Source organism: Argopecten irradians, chromosome 8 (assembly GCF_041381155.1).
Source record: "Argopecten irradians isolate NY chromosome 8, Ai_NY, whole genome shotgun sequence".
Taxonomy (NCBI): Eukaryota; Metazoa; Mollusca; class Bivalvia; order Pectinida; family Pectinidae; genus Argopecten; species Argopecten irradians.
The window spans coordinates 12,284,848-12,306,087 of NC_091141.1; the positions used below are offsets into that span (position 1 = coordinate 12,284,848).

Genomic DNA, 21,240 nt, shown 5'->3' on the forward strand with positions numbered 1-21,240 from the left:
TTCTCAATTACGTTACGAAACATGTTCTACATAATACTACACCAACGGGAGTTATAGGAGACCTATGATCTCATAAATTCCCTTTGTTGTTTGCTGAGGCTATAGAGTGCCAGTCCCGAGCAAACGGAAATATTGATCAAAGCGCGCAACTTTGGAGACAGCGGCATGGAATTCTCGGGTTTTTTTATTTATTAATGTTAATATCTGTGTGAAAGTAGAATGTATAGCATTCATTTCTAACGATAACAATGTTTGATTAACGGCCAGTGCTATGTAAAGACAGCTTTAGGGAGTGAAGGAAAGCCAGCGTGTCAGGGAAATCACCGACCAACGGTTAATACCTGGACCATGGTGAATTTTGAACCCGTTACCCAGAGGAGTATAATGACTTGTTGTAATAAGGTTTTTTACCGAAATATTGTATTTACGCCTCAATTCAATTTCTCCCCATTGTATTTAAAAAACAAAACAAGATCAAACAACAGGTAGTGCTTTTATTTAATTCTCTCTTAGTAACAAAGAGTATATAATAGGATTGACAAAACATATGGGTTTCAAAAAATTAGAGATGGTTTCTATTTTAAAAATTGTAAGTTATGTACCGTCTGGAACAATTATGTGAAGTTAAGCAATTTAATCAATATTTTCAAGTTTGTGTCACAGTTCGACTGACGCTCGAAATTATTTAGATATGAATAATTCTAACCATGATCCAGTGAGTTATCTTGAAAATGATAAGAACACCAGTGTACTTCTTTTTATTGAGAATGGATACAATTTAGATAACTATTATAGTCAACCATTTTCTGATATACATTGCAATGGTTTCTTTTATTTGAAACCTTGATTGTTCATAAATCATTTTCTTATTTTTAAATAATCCTATTTTTTCAACCAGCCTCATGCCTTCTCCTGGACAAAATAAGTACACATATAACATGATTTCTTTGAACTGTATCTTCTTCATAAAAATCATGAGTATTAGTACATTTTCCCTTATTAATGTTATTATTTTAAGAATCATTTTCTTGGTTTTGTATAGTCATCAATGGCAATGATACTTTGTCACTATTTCCACCCTTTATCGGACGAAGAGGTCACCTTGATGTGTTTTAATTCAGGGTCGGATTCATTTCGACAAAAAACCGAAAAAACAAAAGGCTGGTCCATTTTAGTAAATCCTATGTCCTGGTGTAACTTCACTGAAACTGTGTTCCCATCCTCTATCCCAGCCAAACAAAAGCCATCCTGAGCTATCATTTTCTGTGTGAGGGCCACAGTTACGTATTTCCCTAACTTCTTGTTCCTGTATTCAGGTATGACATAAGTCATGCCAAGTAACCCAGTCACGTGGTGTAATGTCCAAGCAACTAATTGACCAGACGAGTCTTCAATCCCGACACTGAGAGCTCCAAGGGCCAACACTCGTTTGACACTTTTAACATAGTCGAAATCTTTATACCAAACACCTGATATAATTGATTCGTAGTCCTCAGGTCGGAGGCATCGAACAGAAAATCCTTTTGGTAGTTCGCTGAAAAATTATATTTCACACGTGTCCAATAGATTCTAAAAAATGAATACTGTCACGTAATTGTGAAAGACAAGTGATAAGAAGAGTTATATGTTATTCATTGATTTGTTGGAACTGAAATAATATAATTAAACACAATTTTTTAGATCACGAATAATGATTTTATCCACTAAAGTATTATGTCAAGAAAACCATCACATTGCCTACTATCAATTCATATTTAATGTTCTAACAACTGATTATTCGTTATTACGACAAGAACGCATTGATAGTTTTCACATTAAACCTTCTGAAAATCTTTACTTTGACTCGACATGTCAATGTTGGTTTGCCATGTTCTAATAAGGATGTACTCCTCTGAGAAGTCAAAATTTTCTTGTATAAAACATTTTTTCTCATTAGATTTTTGGAAATAAGAGTTCATACCATAAAAGAAAATGGAAGAAAAACATATGTCCGTGTGCTCGTTTTTGAGCTATTGTCACTCAAAGATACCTTGTTGACAAAACATTGGATTTTATGGGAATTTTGCCGTTTCTACCACATACACAAGAGAATAAGGCAATTTCCTAATAAGGTGTTTGATATGTATGGATGTTTCCCAGTGGTCCTCTTTAAAAACTATACCAGTTTTGATTAATAAGATTTATATTTTTTATCAGAATAACAACATATGCTAACCCTATCCCTTAATTTTAAGCTACAAAATGCACCATTTTCAGCCATTTTTTTAGCCATTCTGGTATTAAACTTTGTTAATATTTTGCATATTAATTGGGAAAGGGTTGTTCTTTCTAAATCAGGCAGAAAACTGGGGGGGGGGGGGGGGGGGGGGGTCCGTGCTGGGGGGGGGGGGGTGTCCGTGCGCTTCCTTTTTGCCCCATTTGAATATTTGTTAAAAAGTAAAATTGCTCAAAATACCATTAAATGTAAAAATAAAATGTCAAAAGTGTATCATTTCACACATTAATGCTTAATACTTTAACTGCCGCGAACCTAGTAAAGATTTACAGCAAAAACTAGCTCGATACAGCTAAAAATGCTGGCGCAGTGATGATTTAAGTAAACACTATTTCAGTAAAAAATGGTAAAACTGTGACTCTATTCAAAGCGGAAAAAGACACAATTTCAAAATGGCCGCCAAATGGGTCATTTTTTAAAATCCATGTATAAAAAAAATCTACTAAAAATAGAAAAGTATTTTTTTTACAATATTTGCATCTGGCTACTTTACAGATAATGATAGTTTTTATTTGAAAATCTCATAACTTTTTTATCTATGTTGAAACGAGACTTCAACGGCACTGAAACCTCAGAAGAATACATCCTTAACCTACGATTCATAAGCAACGTAACTTACGGTAATTGACTGGCGGACGTACAGCAGTACACTGGGACTTCTTGGGATAGATGTTCCACAAAGGCACCATCCCTACACAAGACGTCTTTGGTGATGGCAGAGCACTTCACTGACGCAAACGCTAGGTAAATTAATCAAATATACAGTTCCTTACAGCAATATAATAAATGCATAAACTATACAGTAAATACGGTTGAAACGAACCTCTGGGGACCAACGAAATCTTATATACACCTTGATGGGGAATAAATCTTACTACCTTAAAACTGAGGAATTTGTTCTAAGGGTGTTCGTTTTAAACATGTTTTACTGCAACATTTATATATTCTCCAAACTCACTTGGTCATAACATTTGACGAATATTGCAAACAAAATACTGAATAAATTGTCGTTGGGTAGACGTTTTCGTGGTTATTGCGAGTCTATGAATATAAATGATCACTCTTGCTCCATCGGCTTTCCACTAATATTTCTATGATATCAAAGCTCGAAACCAAGAAAAGGCGTACAAATGCATATTTCATTTTATTTTGTATTTGCATATTACAGAGTTATCTATCCTTACGGGTAGGTATTGATTATTGCATCATGTGCTTGCGAGCATAACGTCATATTTCTCGGGTAACACGACACAAAATACTGACGTCACAATGGATAACTACCCGCAAGAGAGCAAACACTATACTATGCAAAGACGGAATACAATATAGCGTGTACGTAAAGAACATACATTGGGATGGAATGTTTATGTTTAGAAAATATAATATAATATAATTGATATGGCATTGAAAGAAAAGACAAAATAAGTCAGCATATTTCCTAGCTTCTCCGTAGTTTTATCTTTGTGTGAAATTAAATATCATATATGTTTTAGACACTAACAATACTGTCTGGTAGGTCTTATAGCTGTGGAAACGCGTGTTAAGTGATAAATTGTAAAGTATAAGTATTATCGTTATAATGAGACGACAAAATAAATCCTTATGAAACAAAATTTCTATGGAGTCATAAAATGTTCATTAGGGGATATCAATGCAGTCCTTTAATGTTCATTGAACTTTACGTGTAGGTGTAAAAGTTATTAACTCACGGATGCCGATGATGGATTGACTCGTGATACCACTGTGTTCTACAAGATTTCTCAGTACATTGTCTTCTGCGTCTTTAAATGTGAAAATACTCGTGACTTTCTCGTGATTTGGATCCTATCAAATATTTGAGATTAATTCAAATACGCAATGAAAATATTAAAATTAGTATATTAACTCCTGTCACTGAAAAGGCATATCCATAAGTGCTTGAGTAATGTCTTTTCTTTTTAATTAAGCTGATTTGTTCTATGTCTCATCATAACAAATGAGAAAAGCTATATGGTATGTTCAATACTATAATGAGTATTCACATTGGTATTAACATTGCTTGAAATGACAGAACCATTCCTTATATGATAATTCAGGTATAATATAATAACGTAAAAATGATAAACTTTGATATGTAAATATTAGAGATTGAAATAGAGGTAAATAATTACTTGCTTCCATAATAATCATATCATATAATAATATAAAATGGAGAAATTTAATACCCAGTAATCAGTGTAATTTTCACTTACATTCATGCCTTCATCGCTTATTTTGACAAGAACAGCACTGACTTCCGGCCATTTGTCTACATAAACGTCATATCCGGTCAATCCACGAGTAATTAAAGAGATCGGCGTGTAAACCTTGAAATTTAATTTCGATTATATTTCTACTGAATACTTTAATAATTGCATTAGATATTTGAAATACCATCCATTTTTTATTTATGCATACACAAAGAAATTTATGCAAAAGACAATCTTTTTAGGAAACAGAAAACCCCAAAACCATGGGAATTCTGTAAGATCTCTTCAAAACATTTGCCTCAAATAACCTATAAATTCAGTTAGTGATATTAAGCATTGATGTCACGAATGTTTGTTTGGTTTTTTATTATTATTTTCTTGCGGTATGAAAAAGTAGTCTACAAACTTTGTGATTCTGCATAGCGGATTGTCGAAAAAGTTTGCAAACACTTTTTTTATAACCCAATAGAATTAAACATCAGTAAGTGATATCAATACTTATAATTGATTTTAATTGATATCAATATTTCAATATAATGTACGAGTCGTGTAATTATTCATTCTGGAACACATGATTATCTTCAGGATATGTGTTGTGTCGATCTTAATTAATTGAATTTAGTTTGAATTTTGTTTCTCTCCCAACAATTCAAATAATAATACATAAACTCCGATATGCATTACTTACCCTTTGTGAGTCGGGAAATTCTTTCTTTAATATGTCTACCAATGTTGGTAGATCTTCTGGTAAAACTTGAACTGCCATTTTTCAAATTCTTATTTGCTTAAATTCAGCTGCAACACATAAAGAATGGTTTTCCACAGTCAATGATTTTTTTCTTAGGAATTTCAATGAAATCAATCAACATTCTTTTATTTCAGGATATAAAAACTCTTAAACTTCAAGGAAGCTTTTAGTTAGTGATAACGCATCGCTTATCCAGCACACGTGTGTAAATGACTTTACCTGCTAACAAAGCTAGCTATAAACTATATCTTCTGATAATATAAGTACGTTTTTAACCTGTGTGATAAAATTTGCTTTCGCGTCAAATCCAGCATTTGGAAAACAAAATGCTGCAATATATATAAAATACGGAATGTCCGCATGTTTTATCAAGTTGTAATGGTGATTTAATAATAATTGAAGTTTAACTTTGAAATTTAATATGATACCTTTGACTTCTGGAGTGTCCAGAATGTATTCGATGTTTTCCGTACAGAGTCTAGGACCTTACTGGTTTACAAGAAAGCATATGGCACTTAAATACGTATACATACACTTAAGGTATACGAGTTATGATTGACAGATGTCGCTTATTGTGAGATTAATTAGCCGTGGTCAGTGCCATTTAGGCAATTAGGATGACTATGATATTGATTCTGTTACGCAATGGAAAGGACAATAAATCTTTCATAAACGTTTACGTTATTGAAATAAATTACCAGAGGATAGGATTATACAATTATCACAGGTTTGTTTAACTCAAATGTCACAAAGGATATGCATGTTGAGTAAATATAATCAAGAATGTTATCAAGCCTATAGAATGTCAAATTCTTCCGCAACTTGATGTAGTAAATTGATAACTAATGTTAAAATTTAGCAAGCAGGTTTTCACAGCTCAAAGCACTTTTGTGTTTATCACAAAAAGTGGCGTTTATGTCATCCATATATACTATACATACAATTACTTATATCCTGAAGTTAATTTTGGGATTCGTTAAGATTAGTTATAGCCTAGATGATTTTCGTTTTTCGTGTTATCCAACAGGCAAAAAGGAAATGCAAAACATAAAAACCAACAGAAAGATAAAACAACATTAAACACAAAATTACAAAACAACAGTAATAAAAATTAATTAACAGCAGAAATCAAAACATCAATAACAATAGAAATAAAAAATAAGTTCAAACAGAAATACAAAACAACTTATCTATGAAAAAAATCAGTAACAGACATACAAAACAACAGTGACAACAAAAATACAAAACAACTTATCTATAAAAAAATCAGTAACAGACATACAAAACAACAGTGACAACAAAAAAACAAAACAACAGTAACAACAGAAATACAAAACAACAGTAACAACAGAAATACAAAACAACTTAATTAACTATAAAAAAATTAGTAACAGACATACAAAACAACAGTAGCAACAGAAATACAAAACAACAGTAGCAACGCAAAAATACAAAAAACAAAAGTTCCAACATTAATACCAAACAAATGAAATTCAAAACATCAGTAACAACATAAATACAGGTGATTTGCCCTTTGAATGTATACATAGTCGACATAAAATAATTTATTTCTATAAAATTGTACTTCAGTTACTTTTCATGACATCCTGCCTTCCCTGAACAATCGAATACATTATCATTATACACGTAATGGTCAATGATGCATGTAAAACTCGTATTAGCATCATTTAATTGTTTTCTGGAATTCACTTCAATTAACCCCCAATTAACCCTCCATTTACTTGTCTCAAAACATATGAACGATTCTGTTATCATAGTGTTATCTTGCACTACTACAGTGGCTGTATGAGGGGTCAGCTTCTCCATACCAGAATGGAGGGTGTAGCTACCCATAGTTCCGTAGTCCTATATGTCCAATAATGAAAAATGAACCATACCACTACTTCTTGTCACGCTGTCGTCGTATTTCGAATGTCCACTCCAGATTTGTCGTTCGATAACAATAAACTGTCTGATAACGAGAATGTTGTTATTCTCTTATATGTATTCCAAACGTCATAATTAATTCAAAGCGATTTAATTTGTCTATCATTTGTTACAAGTCCTATAGGACGAATGCCGGGAATTAACGTCAATGCGATGCATGGACATCTTTACTCCTAAAACTATGCAAATGATTTTAGTAGTACGCTGGAAACTAAAAACACCCGACTTCCTACTGCCCAACCTCATCCACCAAGTTAAAAGATTTTCTCATGATAAATTTCAATACTAGACACCGCCAACAGCGCGACAGTTTGAAAGTTGAAATATGAATATATGAACGAAATCAGGTTTATATTAATCAGGTACACACATTATGTGACCTCTTACATGTACAGCAACATCTGTTCATTTAAATTCTGCTGAATATTTATACGTTATCAAAACTATCTTTATACTTGGTACAAAGTAATAAAGATTAAAACATACTTTATTGAAATAAAAGAATTGGGCACAAGTTATTTCAACTTATATCAAGCCCTCTCCAACAATATCACATATATACATAATCAACATTTGAAGATGGCAGACTTAAAATGTTATTCAGAAACGAAATCTCATTCATACTCAAAATCAATATAAACACAGAATTAACGTAGTAGTTTTAAACATAACATACAAAGTACATTTTCATTTTTTCTTACACACTCCATGACAGATAAAGATAGAGAGAGAGAGAGAGAGAGAGAGAGAGAGAGAGAGAGAGAGAGAGGGGGGGGGGAGGGAGTAAGAGAGAGAAATTAAAATAATTTTGTATCAAGAATGTATTTTTGAGTTTCATTGATAATGAATTCATTTTCGTTATATGTTAAGTTAGAATCATCGAACAACAAGATTTGTAGGCTGAGTGGAATATAATCGTTTTTTTCTGTAAAGCTCTATACGTTGCCGAGCATATGAGTTACAACTAATCAATAATGATATGCGTCTTCATATTCAAATCCACATGCACTGCTTTGGTCGTCAGAAAGATTTACTCTGAACAGGTCATATTTTAGGATACTTGATTTATTTCTTAGTCTGCAGTGCAAGATATTAGTTTCCCGGTCACCAAGAAAAAATAGATAGGATGGACATGAATTATGTTTTTACGGAGGGTATCTCTAAAAGTGCTAAATCTGTTTCTCTGTCTAATATTAGTATCTAAACTGTTCTAGAGCCTTATAGTTAATGGAAAGAATGACAAATTAGTTGTTTCCAGACGGTTATTGGGTAAAGTGTAATTTTCAGAGTCTCTTAGTCTGAATCCAGTGTTTTCAAAATTTAAAGGAGGGAGTAGAGAAGAAAGATAAGAGGGTGTTAGTCCATTATGTACTTTGAAAAATAAGTTAATTTTTCGTCTAGATCTGCGGTCAGATAAGGTTTCCAAGCCCGTTTTAGAATAAAGAGATTGCCTACTAGTATATGAAGGTAGTCCTGTCACTATCCTAGCAGCTTCTAGTCGAATTTTCTCTAATTTGTCAGCATCAGCAACACTACACCCATCCCATAATTCACAGCAATACTCTAAAGTTGGTAGTATAAATGTTCTATAGATTTTGTTCAGGGTATTAAGGTTTAAAATATACTTTAATTTTCTTAAGATACCAACTAGTTTTGAAGCTTGTTTAGATATATGATTTATGTGGTAGCTCCATTTACAGTTTGAATCAATAAATACACCGAGGTGTTTATGTTGGTCAACAAAGTCTACACTTACGTTATTAAAGTTGATGTCAATAACATGGTCTTATTTAATATTAGAAATCAGCAGAGCTTCAGTTTTGGATGTATTAAATTAAACTAACCATTTATTCGCCCAAGTTTGGATAGAAGAAAGATCGTTATCAATTTTATTTTCAATGACAAAAGGAGATTCATCTGAACATAGTAGTGAAGTATCATCAGCAAATAGTTTTGAAATACAATCAAGATTATCGGTTATATCATTAATATATAAGATGAATAGTAAGGGACCGAGGACTGAGCCTTGTGGCACTCCTGCATTTGTTTTCTTTACAGAAGTGAGCTGTTTCCTACGAAAACCTGTTGTCGTCTGTCAGTAATATAGTCAACTAACCAGTCTAATAACATACCAGAAATACCATAACTCATTAGTTTCACTTCCAGCCCCTTATGCCATACTCTATCAAAGGCCTTTGATATATCACAAAAAATCAGACATGTTGGATGTTTTTTTTCTAAATTTTCACAAATATGATTAAAAATTTCTATGAGCTAGTATACAGTGGAGTGGCCTGGCTGAAAACTGATTGATATCTATAGATAAGAGAATTTTCAATTAAATAGTTATTCAAATAGTAAAAATATATATGCCCATATTTTTATATTTCGTACATTCCTATCTGCATGCATGCAACCATTTTATATGCCCATATATTCCTATTTCAATAAATGCAATCAATATATATGCTCATATATTTCTATACAAACATGTAGTCAACAGATATGCCCATATATTCCTATCTGCATGCATGCAATCATTCTACATGCCCATATATTACTGTTTACATATATGCAATCAATTCACATCCCGACATACTTCTATTTGCCTACATGCTATCAACATATATAACTAAATATTCTTATTAACACACATGCAGTCATACTATTACTATATGTGCATATATTCTTGTTTTCTTATATACATTTTTGTATGCTCTTATATTCTATTTAGACATACATTGTATACAACCATTTTATATACCAATGCTTGTTTTATTTACATAAACAATCGTTGTACCTGCCGATATATTCTTGTTATCACATTATTGATAACTAAGTATACTTTATTGTATGGTATTGGCAGTTAATTTTCAATTTACATATACTTTTTTACATGTTGTACAAATGCACCAAATACATACTCACTGGCTGCCAATCATGAATATTGTATTAATTTAGCACATTATTAGCAATTAAAGATGCTCCACCGCTGACAAATTGTACTTTTTCACTATCAAAAACACGAGCAGACGATTTAGTATTTTTCTTCAGTTACAAAAGTTACTTACTTTACACCATTACCGCCATTGAAAAGTTTGAGCTTCTAATTTTACTTCAAGTTAAAAATATGAAAAATAATTAATTGCATCCCGAAAAAATTCCGTGTCACTATATCCTATATGGAATGAAGTACTGACTGCGCATGCATCAAAGGCGAAATAAATTACTTTATATTATTTCTTGTGTTAATTAGACATATATATACACGATTAAACACCAATTATTGTTCAAATGATGAATATTATTTATACTCTGTCGGCGGTGGAGCATCTTTAAATTAAAATTTCCTTGATTAGTGCATGGTTTTATAAACTTGTGTCAATTTTATGAGGTCAATCATAGGTAATATTGTTTTGCACAAATTCCACGTGATAGCCGTAGTTTACACTCAGTCAGTGTCCACGTGTGTGATGAGGGATGGGATCTCATCCAGCATCTGCTGTCGCGATCTCAAAAAGATCTTCCTTCCTGGCTATGTTTGATAAATATGCGTCCATCATTCGACCAGAAAGAATGAATGGCACCCCTCGATTTTGACACTGCTAAGTCTTTCATGATAGCCAGTCTAGCTCAGGATAAGTCTTCATTAAAAACGTTTTCTGAGGGTTACCTTTAAGGTTTGTTTTTGCCATGTAGATTTTATTTTTATTTTTACAATTCTTAAATCGGCAGATGATTTGATATTTGTTGTCTCTTGGTTTCCCTATGATATGCGACCTGAATATGTCATCTTCTGATATTTCCACTTTCAAGACGCCTTTGCACAGTTCTACAATAGTGGGATCAGTGTTAACGGTTTTCGCCCTTTCCAGGGGAACGTTATGGAACCTTGGGGAGTTCCTTCTACCATATTGTTCGAGTTCTTCAAACTAGGTTTGCAAGTTTCCTTCGGTTTCTTCTAAGAGAAAACACCTGTCTGAAAGTTCTAAATTGACTTGGGTCAACTCGTTTATTTTACTATTTTGTGTGTCTATAGTCTGGCGCAGGGGAGTTACCATTTCGTCCAAAGCTTCGCGGACTATAGTGTTGATGGATTCTTTGAATGGAGGACTAAGGGCATCAACCAGTGCCGGAGCTAACGCCGGGGCTACACTTTCAGCAAAATCTGGGCTTATCATGGTAGATTTGACTAAAGTAGACATGTCAATTTACTTCCCTTTTCCGAGTTGGAGAGTGAAGTCGGACGAACCCGGGGTAGATGTTACTGGTTTAAAGTGTACACGGAACGGAAAATAATATTTAGATATGTTATTCTGTTTGATCTCCTGTCAAGAATGTTGAAAACCGCATCAAAATCGGCCGCTTCAGTACCGAGATACAGCCCTCCGAAGTGCTCGATTTTTACCTGTATATCGACTGCTAATCAGGGAATCGGCCGCTCACGCTGATTTGAGAAATAACCGGATGTGACGTCACGAGGACAACGGCAGTGAGGTGTTTGGTAGTGGGGTTATAGCAAAAAGGGGGACATATATGTATTCCTGAAATGGGGTTACGAGAATTTTTCAAATATATATACAGTATACAGTTATGTTGACGATTTAATTATATATATAATAGGAAATATTACAACTGAAATCAGGCTAAATACATATGTAGATAAGCGGAAACATGTATACGTTATTTATGTTTCTGGTACATTTAACTAGAGATCTTATCTCTGCTTTAACAACTTTCTAAATTATCAAACCTCGAGAATATTCCATTTTCATAATGTGATCTAAAAAGGGACGAATTAGAAAAATGATGGTTATATAATTATTCATTTGAATATGTTTCTGTATAAATAAAAATTTTCTCTAGGCCTATGAATTTCAACAGAAATATATATGTATGTATGTTTCTGATTTCAAGAACGAACATAACGAAAAGAATTTTTTTAAATGTATTTCATAGTTCAATACACGTAGATATCATAGACATAAATTAGGAGGGGAGTAAAAAATAGATATCCGAAATCTACTATCAGAAATATCAAAATTCTGACATGGAGCATTATATTTGCATTGTTCTTTCTCGACATGCCATTTGTAGATAATTTTCTAGTTTTTGTTATAAAAATACATTTACGTGTAACCAGAACATAAACAAGACAAACGTATAATGAGTCTTTCTGAAATATATACTGTACATCTAGTAATTGTATGTTATGTTAGAACGGTATATTTTACTGTAAACCAGGGATAATACAACAATTACATGATGGTCCATCGCTAACTTACCTGTGATCTTACTTTTGACACCTGACGCGAGCTAATCAACAAAGCGTGACAGGTCACTAAACACCTTTCATACGTAATCTGGTTAGCCCCCTCATTAGTCTCGGTTGACAACGCGGTTTAGTTACTGCAGTATACAGGTATAGAGATTAACGCAGCACGACATTGGCTATTCGGAATGACAGTTCAGTTTTTGTTCTGTATTTATATCTGCTTCTTGGATTAGACTTGTCACATAGACATCTTCTGTCTCATTGTTTTCGTCTGACCCGTGCATGATTTATTTTTCAATTAAAGACACTAATGAATGAACTTGAGCGAAATATCAACAAGTCGTCGATTGTACTGTATCATATGTAAGCTGAATATATTTCGTCAAAAAACAAATAGATCGATTTCAGATGTAGATGCATTTACATATATGCAAAAAATTCTGTTTGGAATCATAACTTAATCGTATGGGCAGGTTTTATAAAAAAAAAGTCAGAAATCTGTTAAGCGGGTTTGACCAGTAGACATTCAAAGACCCGAGTCGGGCTTTGGATAACATAATCAAGAATCCTTGATATAATATTAACATATATGTGGTTCCAACCACCGCAGATATACAACGTACGTGGATTATTATGAACATTTTATTGTGTAAAATTATGCAGTAATTGCGTTGAGATGTTCATTTATGTAAGACAGGTACATCAATATACATGTATGCATGGCATAAATCCCTGTTTTCAAGCGTTTTTCAAACTCATATCTGTGATTAAGGATAATATTAAATAGGTATCGGACATGAACACAGGTATTTGTGTCTTCAAAATTGATATTTACAAACAGATAGTTTATATTAGATGACAGACACCAAAAATCGCCTCTCTGTCTTATGCGAGTAGAATATATACATATGTAGGTCCCGTTAACGTTGTCCTCGTGACGTCACAGGTCAGGGGTCCCGAATCGGGGTCAATGGCTTGGGGCTTCAGGTGTGTTTTAGAGAAAAGTCGCATTATCTCTAATACCGTAATCGCTATGAAACTCGTACTTTCTCCATTCTAAATTTTATCCAAAGACGCATTTATCAAGCCTTATATACCAAACCATTCCGTGTACACTTTAAATGTTCGTTGTCTTGTGATTGGTTGCATAGAAGCCGGGCTGGACGTGTTACTATCGGACTGGTTGCGTTTGTTACTGGACGAAGGAGTCTTGTCAACAAAGGACGAGGCCATTTTCTCGGAATCACTTTGTCTATAGGCATGGTTTTGGGGCGAGTTCGTAAATGACACAATGGCTGAGTCGACAGAGATCAAATCACTCGCTTCGATATATAAGTTATCTATTTAGACTGCTAAGTTGCATAAAATGGTAACAAAAATACACAATCATTAATTGTTCAGTACTCTTTGTGGGCGAGAAATTATTTGTAGAATATCACAACTCACTCAAATTAACAAAGGCATGTTCCCTGAATCTAAAAAACCCATGTTATTTTGGACTGAAGAAGGCGCTATAGTGGCTGAATGTATATTCCATAGAAAAGTTTTTTAAATTTTACTTTGAATTAATTTTGGCCCCCTTTTTAATTAATATACTAGCGTTATACCGTTTTTAACTAAAAAAAACCCACATGGAACTAGTACACAAAACTTGGTCCAGGTGCAGACACATTATTATCTCATACCTACAGGTGTAATATACTGGCGGATCTCATGCAATACACGCATGTAGCCTCAAGGATGTATTGCATGGCTACCCACACATTTTTCATCAGAAACTAGAATGGTTTTATCATAAAAGATGTAAAAAACGTGATTTGCGTTGAAATATAATAATTAAACTGCAGTCGCATTTTTAAAAATTCATTCCAAAATGGCGGAATACCATAATTGTTAATTGCAATAAAAGAGAAAATACTGTATATATATGTGGATATGGAGGTTAGAGATATTCTACCCTCAGGATCACAAAATCACCCCGGTAAGCCTCGGGTTTTACAACATTTTGTGACTGTGTAAACATTAGTGAATATAATGTATATGACTACATCAAGGTCATCAAAATGGATTTTGTTTCTGGCTGATTTTGATAAGAGCGCAGCTCTCTGCGCGGCCCTACTAAACATAACACGTGTTTGAGCATATAGATTCCAATACACTCCAGTACCCCTTTGACTTTGAAATTGTGTCCCGCGGGAAAAGTCTCGCGCCTCCATCAGCACGACGAGATTTGAAATTTCTGTACTAGAATAAATGTGTTATCAGTATACGCTTTAAAATTACTGTAAGTAGTTTTAATTTACACATATACAAGAACAACGCAATAAATGTAGTTGTCCAATATATACTGTGTATGTTCTCAAGCGCACGGCACCGTCAGCAGTGACGTCACAAAACCTGACGCCAAAGATGACGGCACAGATTCGCTCGTATTTTGATAGCATGGTATGTTGCCAAGTTTTCTCTGCATCTGATAAAAACAAGATTGAAGTATATTGAACTATTCCATTTGGATTGTTTTGAATTCTTTCTAACTATCGATAGTATTTGCATGTCAGTGAAATATTTTATTGTTAATCTCGTAGAAAAATATAGACAATGTAGAGTTATGAGGTTATAATCTTTTACATGTAGCTGCGCTCTTCTGAGGCTTTGCCTTAAATTCATATAACTTTTAGATGACTATGGGGTTTTTACATAGAGAAATCAATATAGGAGATGTATTAGTTGTTAAATTCTCAGGGTGTACAAGGATGTTTCGGACTTTTAAAATGTTAATACGGGTGGTCTCGTTATATTCTCTGAATGGCTTCGGACATTCTATATTTGCATGTCACAAAGTTATCTGTCCTTGCGGGTAGGTATTGATTGTGGCGTCATGTCTTTGCGAGCGTAACGTCATGTTTTTCGGAGAAAACGTCGTATATTGCACCCACAAAATAATGACATCATAATACCAATCCGCAAGGGAGCTAACTCTGTAATATACAAAGACAGAATACCTTTGATTTACGGAATGGCCACAATAGTTCTGTCGTTGCCGTTAACAGGTTGCCTAAGGATAAACACATAAATAAATTGTAGTACATCAAGAAGATCGGAGATCGGTACAAAAACTTCGATGCATCATATTTTTGGATAGTATGGTTGTTCTTTATTACTTCTCATTACAAAATGATGATGAGAAACGGTCTACTAGTCATTATTTAACCTACAAATGCAGTGTTATACTGACTAGAGATCAATTTTTAATGCTATTTCAGTGGAGTAGTTTTCAGCCCAAAAATAAAGATAAAAGACGTTGCTGGCAACTTAATAACTACAGAAATATTGGAAATATTGTCAGGAACGCATTTAGTCAACTAAATGTTAAATGGATGATAGTATCGATTATAATTTTTTTATGGACACTACTAAGTACGATGTTTCTTATTTTAATGGATTTAATTTTGTCATTTGCAAATTTCATTAAAATAACTCGAAATTGATATTTTTCAATATCATATTATTTTTTATGTCCGAGCCACGAAGTGTCTTACATTCAAAATAAAAGCAGAAGTTACAAATCATTTTCAAACTTTACCATTTTATTTTTAGAAAGATTTAGGAAAACAGTAAAAAAACGGATATGAAAACTTTTCAGCACCCACGGTTATTTTCCATTCTATCTCGTACTAGAATAAATCTAGTCTATCTTTTCATGGATAATACCGACAGAATAAAACAATATCTTTACATGATATAACATATTTGTAAATCACCGTAGAAATGTTGTTTTGTGAGGTGCGCAAAAATGATGACGTCGGCAACCGGAAGGTATTTTTATGCATCATTTTCGTCGTCAGGTAGGTATGAATATAGGTAAAGGAGAGAGCTTAAAAATGCTTTAACTTGATTATCAGCATTGGATAATGTATGTGTATTACGATAAGTGGGACTTTCTTTTATTTCTGATTTTTTTTTAAATCCCGACTTTTTAAGTGCTCGCAAAAGATACCTCTAAGATATATAGGAAAGACGGGAGAACGCATTGGTAACACCGGAAAGATAGGAATCCAAGGGAAGAACTTTTCTGGATCCGAAAGAAAGTCGAAGTCCTAGATCAACAAATCGGCTGTAATAGACCATGTCACACAGAAGAACCATGTGATTGAAAGGGAAATTTACACAGTAGAGACAGGGAAAGTAATCTCTTGAAGCAGCAGATAAAACAAGCCATCTGGTTACGCCGTAGTGGGCTTTTAAGTATTGATTCGAGACGAGGGGTACATTAACTCTCTCATATATGACCAGGTAATAGGCAAAGTGTAGGGAGATCGAGTCATGTTGGTCCTCATACAGTCTATTAGCGTAGTGTTGCATAATCAGCAGTGCCTAAATAAAAATCGAGTAACGATTTTCATATCGGCGACATTTCGTACACGTTTTACATCTGTGTGTACTAAAATATCGCCTTCTCATTCTGTTTACACATCGTACTCGTCATCAAAACGACACACAGCAACTATTCACTAGTGGTGCTACAATGGAACGACACACAATAATTACATATTTCAAAAATATCCCTTTAAAAGCTGTGGTCGTTTATGGCAAGTCTAGTCAGCAGGTATCCTTCCGTTATCAAAAAGAGAGGAAAAACAACAACCATTACCTGTCGGCTATGAGTCCTAATGTCATACAAGCGTCCAGTCATCGTAAATAAAACCACTCCGTCACTGTGTTTTATTTAAACTTTACGTGGCTAATGTGTACTTACGGTACCCTAATATCTCCTTTTAACGCTATCTTGACTTATAAAACATGTAACTTTTATCACTGGCAAGGTCAGTTTGTAGATCGTCCTACCTTACACCCATCGTCACTTCATCTTCAATACACGCTGATAACAATACGTACATAGTGTTATAATTTTCAATACTTCTATCTTTACTTCATTGCTAACACTTGGTATACTGACATTTTGTTATGATTATTCATAATATTACTTATCACAGGTTAGTTCCTGTGACTCAGAAATAAAAGATTTGAAAGTTCGGCCAATACACATGTCTAAGATTTGAAAGTTCGTCCAATACACATGTCCTTAATGCTTATATTAGTATTAAGGACATATGTATTGGCCGGACTTTCAAATCTTTTATTTCTAAGTCACAGGAACTAGCCTTCCACATGTGGTACTTCTTATATAGCAAGAGAAGTATGAAAATATTAGTTTTATCTTGTTTGCTTCAAATATCATTTATTCTCTAGAAGTGTTGAAATTGTGTTCATTAATCAATACATTCACCACCGTTAATCTCTATATTCAAGACATGAATCGACACACATTGTGTTCATTCTAACAATCTGATACCAATGCGTAATCATGGGCATGCCAAACGCCTCTGACAAAAGGGAGGAGGAATAAAAAAAGTGCGAAGTATGAGAAAACACTGTGACATATCACACCTGTTGATTATTAACATCAGTTCTGGTCTTTGTAACTGCACACACCTTAATATTGTACCATATTAAGATTCACCTGCATTGCTCTAACCATATGTTAGTCGTTCAAATTAAAAAATGGATCAATTTATTCTACAGAAAATGATGTATGGTAATTTGAGTATGTGGCAACAGTTTTGGAAGCGCAATCATATCGTCATCACCATGCGTAAATCAATGTTATGTATTGCAGAACTGAATGAAGAATTAATTGATGAAGTTTTAATTAAGATCTTCCTCCATAATTGTCTCATTTGCGTTAACGTTACTGAAGTTAAGAACAAAACCTCTATCAAATTGCAACATCTTCCTGTTATATGTGTCATGTTCCACGGAAACATTATAGTTAGCTTCATTAGTATTCATGACTGCCATTGTCTGTGTACACTAATCCTAGAATCATTAAGGGCTATTGGACGACACTATCGCCATTTTGGAGGATGTGAAACGTATTTTGTCAAACAAGCTATTAACTGCACGGAATGTTCTAACATTTTCCTCACTTTGTTTAAAATACATACATAAACGTTGAAACTCGACATTTATGAAAAAATAACTTTGTAACAACAAAATTCTAACTTTTGTCGGTGTTAAGAACTGTTTGAAATTCATCATAATAATGCATATTTGTAAACAAAAACCCTTCCATACATGTACAGTGTTATTGTGGTTACATGTATTTACCTTGTTTACTTTTTCGCCTGTGTAAGCTAAACGTTAGTTTGATTTTTGGACACATTTGCCTAACACACAAGCAATGTGGGACGGAACACGTGGCTGGAAGTAAAAACCTAATACAACAGAAACTATGCCAATCTCGAACAAATCCTTTGCCAAATCAAAGGATGGCGTTTTCCCGATAACAAATAACGTAAATACCAGTGTAATCAACACATGCCGGCATCCACAATTACGTTTCTGTCGTCGGCATGCTTTTTACTTTCACTTTCTTCTCGCCTTTTTGCCGTTTATGTCATTAAAAATATTAAGCCATGGGAAAATCTTCGAAGGGAAATATCCAGTGAAACGACTAATCACACCAATATGTTTATTTGTCGTGTTTTATCTATTTAGAATTAACATTATTTTAGCATCAAATGTCAACCCGATATGAGTTTGCCGATAAAACCAATAGCCCTAAATGGCGTATACGTATATATTGTAGTTGATCTTGAATCATATGAGCGAAAAAGGGTTTCCGATATTCAATGAACCTTTGAAAAAATACGAAAAGCATTAAAATAAGATTACCTTTAGACCTATAAAACTAAGCTATAAATTCATCACGAATATTGAAATTCAGCTTGTAATTTATTTAATACTTTAAAGATAAAGGCAATCTAAATGGCCCTGGTTCATAACCAATCCTGGTAATAATGGTTGCCATAGTAATGCGAGTAGCATCAGCAGCAAAAGTCATCAGAGTTTTATAAGAGATTATCTTCAAAACTGGACAATGAGAGGATTTATTTATTGATAACTTTATTACAATGTTTGATTTAAACATATTTTATTGCAAAATGTGCAATGGGATTGGGCACAAGTTTACAACTTATATAAAGCCCGTTCCCAAAAATAATAAAACATTCAAATTACAGACAATATGGCATTTACAAGAGAATATTTACATAATATATAAAGTTGTATTTGAGACAGAGAGAGAGGGAGAGAGTGAGGGAAGAACGAGAAAGAGAGAGGTGGGGGGAGAGAGAGAGCTATTTTATAACCAGTATGCTCCACAAGGTGTTAGTTTCAACTCGTAATATACTATTATTTTAAAATCTAAAAAATCTACCCCTCCGATAAAGACGACAGAAGTTCTAAACCACTTTTCTTAACTTTCGACTTCTCAATGTTCATATCATCCTGTCTTCGGTTTGTCTTTCTCCTGGTCACTCTAGGCTTTCTTTGAATATTCGTTTCTCTTTTGTCGTCAGTATCGGAGGGTTATACAAATATAATTTAAGTGTAAATACAAAACCAGTAACATATTGGGAGTAAAGCAGATATGGAAATATTTGATAATAATAGAAGGACGAAGTTAAAATCTATGAGTATCTTTGATATATTGCTGAGTGTGCATGAAGATTCATTCATTTTCTTGTTTACTTAAGTTCATATTTCCAAAAAGTAATAAATTGACAGAGAGTGGAATAAATGAGTTTAGCTGTCGAAATAGAATGATTCTTTGGTCATTATATGAATTACAATTAAAAAAGATCTTCAACTGGGAAACCGCAATGACATTTTTGATCTGTTACAATATTGGCTCTGAATAAATGGCTACGTAATGAACTTGAACGATTTCTTAAGTTTGTATGTATAATGTTTAATTTACGGTCTCCAAAATAAAAAAAGTCGGGTATTACAGGTACGTCTTGGTTCTGGATAGCATGTTTAAAATTAGAGAATGACTCGCTATGTCTGGTGTTTATAGGTAACTGGTTCCATAAACGAACGGTAGACGGGAAAAAAGATATATTTGAAGATTCAAGTCTATAATTAGGAAGTGTGTAATTTTCTGCATTACGAAGAAGGTGTTGGGTGTTATCAGCAACTATAGATCATACTATACATATCATACCTATCTAGAAGCATGTCGTCGTCTGATATCGATATATCAAGGTGAGTCTCAGTAACACATATTATATCACAATCAGATGCTAAATTCTCTAGATATGCTAGCTTATTTCTAAGACTCCGAATGTTAAGATGAAATAAAGATATATCGTTAAAATGTGGGATAGGGCCTGGATTTGGATGAACATCGTTACAGGTGATCAACAATATCCGTATAATCAAGAAGCATGGATTGTCGACGAGGGCAGATAAAGATAACTGAACCATAAGTGTTAATTTGATAACATAATACTTTAAATTAGAACATATTCCACTTAATAATATATGAAGATTCATATGTAAAAGGTACTGACTATGTGTTAAAACATAATGTGTACACATGTAAAAACAACCAATCGCCGCTCGGTATGACTCTAAATCATTACCCATTATCAAAAAACAAACACAGTTTTATGTAGTGAGCGGCGAAAGGTCATGTTATATAAAATATACAAAAATAATATGATTAATACACACTCAGCAGGCAAAGTAGCTACATATAAATGGAAAGGAGAGAGAGAGAAGGGGAGAGGAGAGAGAGGTATAGAAAATGGGAGATAACTGGGTATTTGAGGTTGAGTAAGAGATGGAAGGTGCAATTGCGAAGGGTTTTAACATCAAATGATACAAGTAATATGGTAAATAATGTGATATCTATATTGTG

General features: G+C 33.6%; 1 protein-coding gene across 3 annotated transcripts; it reads right to left on the bottom strand.

Moving 5' to 3' along the window:
* Positions 1-460: 460 nt before the first annotated feature.
* Positions 461-17,228, bottom strand: LOC138329386 (uncharacterized). 3 transcript variants are annotated; one of them, XM_069276337.1, is made up of 7 exons: positions 7,150-7,606; positions 5,680-5,740; positions 5,192-5,298; positions 4,507-4,620; positions 3,985-4,099; positions 2,895-3,015; positions 461-1,534 (listed from the first exon to the last, which is right to left on the bottom strand). In XM_069276337.1, exons 3-7 carry the CDS (start codon positions 5,267-5,269, stop codon positions 1,069-1,071), a joined length of 894 nt encoding a protein of 297 aa, XP_069132438.1. In that variant the 5' UTR covers positions 5,270-5,298; positions 5,680-5,740; positions 7,150-7,606; the 3' UTR covers positions 461-1,068. The 3 variants fall into 3 exon arrangements, with proteins under 3 accessions (XP_069132438.1, XP_069132437.1, XP_069132439.1); XM_069276336.1 differs by lacking the exons at positions 5,680-5,740; positions 7,150-7,606 and adding an exon at positions 17,125-17,228; XM_069276338.1 differs by lacking the exon at positions 5,680-5,740.
* Positions 17,229-21,240: the final 4,012 nt, after the last annotated feature.